Source organism: Myxocyprinus asiaticus, chromosome 43, assembly GCF_019703515.2.
Source record: "Myxocyprinus asiaticus isolate MX2 ecotype Aquarium Trade chromosome 43, UBuf_Myxa_2, whole genome shotgun sequence".
Taxonomy (NCBI): Eukaryota; Metazoa; Chordata; class Actinopteri; order Cypriniformes; family Catostomidae; genus Myxocyprinus; species Myxocyprinus asiaticus.
In genome coordinates this window covers 21,973,454-21,982,489 of record NC_059386.1, presented here as the reverse complement: position 1 = coordinate 21,982,489, position 9,036 = coordinate 21,973,454, and the positions used below count along the sequence as shown (strand labels likewise).

At 38.5% G+C, this 9,036-nt stretch overlaps 1 protein-coding gene across 3 annotated transcripts in view; it reads left to right on the top strand.

Moving 5' to 3' along the window:
- Nucleotides 1-2,543: 2,543 nt before the first annotated feature.
- med13a (mediator complex subunit 13a) overlaps nt 2,544-9,036 on the top strand; it is a 122,203-nt gene continuing 115,710 nt past the window's right edge. For 2 of the 3 annotated variants that reach the window (XM_051685981.1, XM_051685984.1), the window contains exon 1: nt 2,545-3,153. In XM_051685981.1, the coding sequence (XP_051541941.1) occupies nt 3,088-3,153 (66 nt within the window). In that variant the 5' untranslated portion in view covers nt 2,545-3,087. Of the gene's footprint in view, nt 3,154-9,036 lie in introns of all 3 variants that reach the window. The other variant, XM_051685983.1, reaches the window with a different exon arrangement.

Sequence of the window (9,036 nt, the reverse complement as noted above, 5' to 3'; positions counted from 1 at the left end):
AACGAGGACATCCAGTTGAGAACTCAGCCAGGGCCACAATTACCCCCTAAGTGACCCATTTAGTGGGTTTGGAGCTCTTACCAAAATAACCGTGAACTCTTACTGTGTACTCTGGTCCGGCTTGAAGAGCTAACAGGGTATTAAGCTGATTGTAGTGGTGGGGAGAGTGGAGAAGTCCTCACAGACTCCTAATTCGGGGTGTCTCTTGGCAGGTGATCCACCCACCTGGTGAGGGGAGAAAGTGCAACTGAGAACTGGAACCAAAATCTAAGTGAGCATCTCATTTATGCATTAAGCACTTTCTTGATAAGTTTAGTATGTGCAAAATAAATGTGCAGAAGCATTTGGCAAGATGAAGGAGGTTGTTAAATTGCATATTTAAAAAAGTTTTTCGCACAAAGGTGTGTTAAATCTGACAGTGACACTTATGTTAAAGTTGTAAATTGCAAAATCGATTCATAAATAAAGCAAATTTTTTTTAAGTTAGGTTAGTTCATCCAAAAACAAAAATGTTCTTGTCATGTACTCACCCTCATGCCATCTAAGATGTGTATGACTTTCTTTCTTCTGCAGAACACAAACAAAGATTTTTAGAAGAATATTTGAGCTCTGTAGGTCCATACAATGCAAGTGAATGGTGATCAGACCTTTGAAGCTCCAAAAAGGAGATAAAGTCAGCATAAACATAATCCATATGACTCCAGTGGTTTAATCAATGAGTGCGTTTACATGTATACCAGAAAGCAGCGTATTGCGAGAACACAGCGAATTTACATTTTTGTGTAAACTAACCCCTTAAGTAAGTAGTATGTTTACTGATCCCTAAATCTAGAAATTATGGTGCAATAGCAGCAATAGACACAACAAATGATGCAACAATAAATAAAAACAGAAATTAGAGAAAAATATAAAGATTAAGATTATACATAATTTTTTTTAATTATGTATATAAAAATACACAATTTATCAAAAAATGCAATATTACACAATATACTGTACATAGACTGGATTGCTAAGCAGTATGCATAGAAGTTTCTCTTTTAGAGTAAATTATGAACTGATTAATGAAAAGTAGGATTTTATTTCCTATTGTAATTATAATCAACTTTATCCTGTATAAAAATATTATGGTATGTCCTTATTTAGATAGCTAAATGTGTGTGTGTCTAAGAGTGCGCTTTTGTTTGAGAGAAAAGGTCTGCGTATGTATCTGCATATATTCGTATGTGTGTACTGAAGAAGCAGTCAGTCTGCTGCTGTATTTGAACACACATTAGCCTTTTTGAACCTCTGAGTCCCTCACTGACACCACTTTTGCTTAAAGGAGCAGAAAGGATATCACCACTTAGCCTGTGTAAACAACAGGTCTGCTGTTGAACTGTGGCCCTGCAACTCCTACTAACACACATTCCACTGACCACTGATGAGTCCCAAGTCTGCTAAAAGTGTTCTTATATGTCCTGTGCGACAATGTGTGAAAGTGTGTGTAGCGATCTGACAAACTTAAAAAGGACCCTGCTATTTATCTCTATTAAATGAAGAAAATAATTATATTATAATAAATTTTTATTACATTTTATATATATATATATATATATATATATATATATATATATATATATATATATAGCAATAATAATTAATTATAATATAATGTTATTGTTTTTTTCTTCATTCAATAGAGATAAAGAGCCGGGTGGTGGGAATATTTGTGTGTACAGTAGGCCTATGTGTATGCATGTGTGTGAGTGTGTGTGTGTGTGTGTGTGTGTGTGTGTGTGTGTGTGTGTGTGTGTGTGTGTGAGAGAGAGAGAGAGAGAGAGAGAGAGAGAGAGAGAGAGAGAGAGAGAGAGAGAGAGAGAGAGTGTAAATCAATGCACCTGTCAATCCAACTAATTCCCTTTGGATCCTTAATGCATCCTTGCCCTTCAAATCAAAAGCTCTCATAATTTTACAGTCAAATATGCATTATCCATGCATTATCTCCACTGAGTGTGCTTAATCCAGTGGACATCTGTTGGGTATATCGCTTGAATCTTTGTACAAATCTACAGATCAAAGGGTAAATAATTCTAAAGTAATGTGGCTTATAGGTCTCTGTGGTTGTCAATTAACTTTTCTTTTCTTTTTTTTTAAATACACTTCAGTCTGACAAACACTACCTTAGGAAATAGCAGTATATGAAGCTGGCATCTGATTATGATGTCCATGGGAATACATCTCACTTAAACTCTTGAGCGAACGTAATCTCACTCAGCCAACTGCGCGTCTAACTATGCTTAACACCTCTTCTCAGACATTAAACGCCGCTCTTGTTGGAGCTGCATAAAAATGCAAGGACACGTTCAGGGAGATGCTGAACTCTCTGAATAACTGGACTATGCGGTTGCTTAACGTCACCACTAGGTGGCGCAAAGCTAAAGTCCGGGAGATCTAACGTTCTGAACTACAGTAAAGACATCTATCTGCTCGCTGGCTCGCCTGGCGGCAGTGGCCGTCACTTGCAGTGTTGTTACGCCCCTCATGACCGCCGAGCAGCCAATGGGCTCCGGGAGGCAGAGTTCTCCCTGTGGCCGCCATTAGAGAAAGGAATCCGTGAATTCAAATGGAAACCAGCAGGAACACAGACCGAGAATAGGCGTTTTACAAAAATGACTCATTTAATGTAGGTTCTCGTCGCCTTTTCGATGATTTTACCGCGGAATGCTTTTCGTTTTTAAGCCGCTTTCGATGGAGGAGTAAGAGAGCCGTTTTTAAGCTAAAACCGTTTCTAAGCCAAGGGGGAGGGGGGAGAGTTGCCTCTTTTGCTCTCCCTGTTCTTTTTCTATTTTAATAACGTACCCCTCCTCGGTTTTTACATGTAATTTATTCCCTCACAGCCTCGTCCACGGTTGAGGCCGTTTTTTTTTATTCGAATTTGGGCTGATCGCGGGAGGCGTGAGCGATCGAATGGGGCTGTTGAATTCCATTCCTCCACCGATTGTTTAAAAATAATTCCGTTCACATTCGGCTCGAATTCGGAGAAACGTTCTTTTTCTTTTTCCATGGAAACCCCGGTGATGGGATGTTCGAGCGCGCAGTGAAAGGATGAGTGCTTGTTTCGTAGCGAACGGGGCCAGCTTGGAGGACTGCCATTCCAATCTATTCTATCTGGTAAGAGATTTCAAAAACTAAAAGGAAAAAGCAGCCATTTTTAGCCGCCTAGCGTGCTAACATCAGCCCCGGTGGAGAGAGAGAGAGAGAGAGAGCGATCAGGGCCCTATGTATGTGATTCAAACACACGATTCATGTTTTGTGTGTATGTGCATATTTGTAAGCTATGTTAAAGAGATTAAAAATGTCTGTAGTGTTTTACACCAGAAGGTTTAACGCAAACGGCGCGCGTGTTTATTTTTTGTAGCGTATTGCAAATTGCACGGAACGAGGAGAGTTGTCAGACTGAAAGTTTGAAGTTTAATTTTAGCAGCATTTTTTTTTGCAAGCATAAATTACTGCACTTATTTAAAAAAGTGCTATTTTAGTAATTGTGTGTTAAGAAGTAAACTCAGCCTATTTTGGGCATCAGTTCAAACTTCATGTTGTCCGGGGTGTTTACATGTGTGTTTACACTCTACAGGCGCGGGCGCATTTTACCTACTAGATTTGACACTATTTTGGTTTTGGTCACAAATGTATCTTGTGACCCCTGCATTAGTTATTTGGCCCAAAATAACCAGTACTGGGTTTGGGTTTATCTCATAAGGTTGTAAATAGATGGGGTATTCCTGGAGCCTGCAAGGGTGTTTACATGACTTTTTCGGCTCCCTAAACACGCACTCAAACTTGTACTCGCACTTCTATTGTTCTTAGATTAAGCTAATTATAATGACTATAGATTTAGACTTAGAATAAGTCTAACACTATTACTAGAATTAGCCCATTTTTATGAAGCTTCTTTAATAGTGAGGACTAATTTTTTTAAAGGCTTTGACATAGCAATTTTCCCCTCACAAGTGCACTGACACAGTCAAGGCCTTGTGGTGAATTATATAACTTTAGCTGATCCAGTTTAATGCCTGCTCTGTTTTATTACTGCCACAGCACAATCTCTGATATTATCTGAAGATGGATAGCTCGACTGACAGCTTGTTTGCACACTTTGTTTGAATGTTACTTGATGATTGAATATGAATAGTTGCATCCCCCCCCCCCATTTAGTTACAGGTGAGAAAACCATTTGTCATAACCGCCCCCCCCACAAGTTGTTTCCCAATATCAAGTAATTGTGTTTTCAACATTCTTATAATTCAACAGACGCTACAGAAGTCAGAAGTTTAAATACACCTTAGCCAAATACATTTAAACTCACAATTCCTGACATTTAACTGTAGAAAACATTCCCTGTCTTATGTCAGTTAGGATCACTACTTTATTTTAAGAATGTGAAATGCCAGAATAATAGTAGAGAGAATGATTTATTTCAGCTTTTATTTCTTTCATCACATTCCCAGTTGGTCAGAAGTTTACATACACTTTGTTAGTATTTGGTAGCATTGCCTTTAAATTGTTTAACTTGGGTCAAACATTTTGGGTAGCCTTCCACAAGCTTCTCACAATAAGTTGCTGGAATTGTGGCCCATTCCTCCGGACAGAACTGGTGTAACTGAGTCAGGCTTGTAGGCCTCCTTGCTTGCACACGCTTTTTCAGTTCTGCCCACAAAATTTCTATTGGATTGAGGTCAGGGCTTTGTGATGGCCACTTCAATACCTTGACTTTGTTGTCCATAAGCCATTTTGCTACAACTTTGGAGGTATGCTTGAGGTCATTGTCCATTTGGAAGACCCATTTGTGACCAAGCTTTAACTTCCTGGCTGATGTCTTGAGATTTTGCTTCAATATATCCACATAATTTTCCATCCTCATGATGCCATCTATTTTGTAAAGCGCACCAGTCCCTTCTGTAGCAAAATACCCCCACAACATGATGCTGCCTCCCACATGCTTCACGGTTGGGATGTTGTTTTTCGGCTTGCAAGCCTCACCCTTTTTCCTCCAAACATAATGATGGTCATTATGGCCAAACAGTTCAATTTTTGTTTCATTAGACCAGAGGACATTTCTCCAAAAAGTAAGATCTTTGTCCCCATGTGCACTTGCAAATTGTAGTCTGGCTTTTTTTTTTGGCAGTTTTGGAGCAGTGGCTTCTTCCTTGCTGAACAGCCTTTCAGGTTATGTTGATATAGAACTCGTTTTACTGTGGATATAGATACTTGTCTACCTGTTTCCTCCAGAATCTTCACAAGGTCCTTTGCTGTTGTTCTGGGATTGATTTGCACTTTTCACACCAAACTACGTTCATCTCTAGGAGACAGAATGCATCTCCTTCCTGAGCGGTATGATGGCTGTGTGGTCCCATGGTGTTTATACTTGCGTACTATTGCTTGTTCAGATGATCGTGGTACCATCAGGCTTTGGAAATTGCTCCCAAGGATGAACCAGACTTGTGGAGGTCCACAATTGTTTTTTCTGTGGTCTTCGCTGATTTCTTTTGATTTTTCCATGATGTCAAGCAAAGAGGCACTGAGTTTGAAGGTAGGCCTTCCAAATACATCCACAGGTACACCTCCAATTCAGTGCACCTCCTATCAGAAGCTAATTGTCTAAAGGCCTGATATAATTTTCTGGAATTTTCCAAGCTGCTAAAAGGCACAGTTAACTTAGTGTATGTAAACTTCTGACCCACTGGAATTGTGATATAGTCAATTAAAAGTTAAACAAACTGTCTGTAAACAATTGTTGGAAAAATTACTCATGTCATGCACAAAGTAGATGTCCTAAACGACTTGCCAAAAAGTTTGCTAATATGAAATCTGTGGAGTGGTTAAAAAATGAGTTTTAATGACTTCAACCTAAGTGTATATAAACTTCTGACTTCAACTGTATATGATCATGAAGAACAGCTCTCTTTAATATTTGTCAGCACATTGAAGCTCTTAAAGTGTTTGAAAGTGTAATTAAAGCACACAACTGCATGGGTCTGCTCACGGGAAACTGTCTCACCTCAGTACATGCAATATTTGCTACTACACACACACTCACTCACTCACTCCAAGTTTCAGTGCTTAATTTTAGCTACCCAGGTGGAGTAAATATGTTTCTGAAATAAGTTTGAGAGCTAAAGGCTAAAGCCCAAATTATTCTCAGCCAACAAAATTTGTGGGATCTAATGAACATTTTAAATGTTCTTCCCCCGCCCCCAGTTTATTTACTTGCTCTTAGGGCTGCACGATTTGGACCAGTCATATTGCGATTGCGATCACACTTCAGTCCTCCAAAAAAACAAAGTTAAACTTGGACCTTTTTCACTTCAGCCAAAGACAAATAAATAAAACAATGAAACAAAGAGAAAAAACACTATCTTCTTTGTGTTCACATTGGGGCAGTTGTGGCTCAGTGGTTAAGGCTCTGGGTTACTGATCAGAAGGTCGGGGGTTCAAGCCCCAACACCGCCAAGATGCCACTGTTGGGCCCTTGAGCAAGGTCCTTGACCCTATCTGCTCCAGGGGCGCTGTATCATGGCTGACCCTGCACTCTGACCCCAGCTTAGCTGGGATATGTGAAAAAAAAGAATTTCACTGTATATGTGCAAAATGTATAATGTGTGATAAATAATTATAATTATTTATAATTATACATTGTATCTGTCAACTGTGTACATGTTTTTGTCCACTATTCATCATCATTATTTTTGGAACCCAGTCAACTTTAATATTGTAATATTATAATAATATATTTATTATTATACAATGGCAGTATATTTCTGTAATATTATGTAGTATTACTGTAATAAAATCTTAACTAGGCTATGCAGTATAGGTAAACCAATCAGTTCTAAACCATCAAGATTTTATTTTGGTGACATATTCATGAAGGGTTTGTGTGTAGCTGAGTTCACATTTACAACAGCTCTGCCCACTAATACATAGTGCCTTGGGGTGTATTATTTGTATATGAACTTATAGTGGCCAGACATATTTGGAATGAAGCAACAGTGAAATTGAAGTGAATCAGGAGCGCTATAAATATAATGCACTCAGCACATGTAAGTAAACGGAACCGAACTGTGAGCACATCTGTTGCTCTGACACCCTGTCTACACCGGGTGCATCTGTTGATGCGATGCAACGCAACGGCTTGAGGTTGTCTACACCAGGCGCATCAACACAAACGTTCTAAACCATTTATTTGTGGTGTTGGCAGTAGCAGCACTAGCACGTGCAGCGCAAAATGGAACGGACACCTGTTTACTGTCGGTGCGACGCAACGGACGCTTCCAGTGTAGACAGCATCGTTGATTGTAAAGGGTTCTGTTGCTTTTTAGACGTGCCGCTTGCATCCAGTGTAGAACGAAATGGAGTTGTGGAGCACAGAATCACTCTGAAAACACTGTAATAATGCAATAACACAAAACCGAAAGGACAGAGCAGCGCACACAAACTTTGAAGCGAGCAGCGCAAGCAAACTATTTGTTTATTAACCACAGCCCTTTTTGGTTTAATAATCGCACAAGTTCATATTGCGATTTCGATTTTATTTGGATTAATTTGATAAGCCCTACTTGCAGTGTAACCATGTAAATAGTTAGATTTTATCCTCAACTGTTTGACAAATATTTAAACAAATGCTTTTCCACATTAATGCTGGTTGATATAGTAAGGCTGTCAAATTAAAATTCGAATATTCGTCAAATTAAAGATAAAAATGCTTATTCAAATGCTAAATTGAGCATTAAAATTTTAGATGTGTGCCAAGTACTGAAGATGACTTAAATTCTTGGGCTAAAACAGGTGCAGTTCAACGGATATAACAGGACGTGGGTGTCTCGAGACGTGTTTTAAAGATTGTATTTCCTTTTAAATTGTCACAGCTTCTAAAAACAATTGCATCGTTATTGCACAAGATGCTGAAAAAACCCCCCAGCAAATCACAACGCAACAGTCAAAGATGTCCGTCTAGTGCATCCTTGCATAAAAAAAAAAAAAATGATGGACTGATTAGAAATGAATGGCTCCCAGAGGTGGAGGTCTTTGGCTGTTGTGTCTTGTCTATACCTTGCACTGTTATCAGCGTCTCACTACATAAGCATTAGGTATGTACATACAAGAATATTGTAGTATTTGGAAGCTTGAGTCCGTGGTAGTACTATGGAACCGTATAGGCTACTGTGCAACAATAAAGTTAACATAGAACAGTCTATTAAACGTTTATTTTCTCGTTTTACTTTTTTTTTTTCTTTAATAATTGAGAATATGATCTGGCTAAATCTTTTGATTTTATCATTTTACACACATTTGTTTACAGTCAGATGTGTTTTTTTGCCATAAACAGTCGCTGCAACACGGATGCTGATTAGTTCATATTGATTACTTGCGCCTTCTTGTGGACGTACGAGACAATGTCGATTTGAAAATCAGATGTCTTGTAGATTTTTTTTCCCCCAACCTGAAATAAAGTTTTACAAATTTGAATATAATTCGAATTGTGGAAATATTTTAGTAAAAAATTAGAATTTAGTTTTTCAGCCCTGTTGACAGTCCTAGTTGATAGTTTGCTGATGTGTATTTATAAGCAATAAGTCGCAGATAGCTTGTTTATTACCTGAGTTTGACATTTTAAGTGTTGTTTTACTAGTTGGTTAGTGAATTGGATATAGTTTGATATTTGATATAGTTATGCTTATATATCTTTAAAAAGACTGTTAGAAATATCTTGGCAAACTTGATGTAAAATGGTCATAGCTTTTTTGGGTGCATGTGAAGCTATGTTCCTGTCATTGGTCTAGTCTCTAGGGCCTATTGGTTTTTGTGCACTGATTAACTTTTGCAAGTGTCTGAAGCAATGTGTGGAAGACACTATCGATAAGCATCTCTTGGGAGTGAGAGCAACCAATTGTTTATTCCATTATTCCTGTTAGATGGAGTAGAGAGGAAGTGTGGAGGAAGGAGTGTGTGTGTGGTCTTTCTAAAGGAGGTTATTGGTGTACAGTTGAAGTCAGA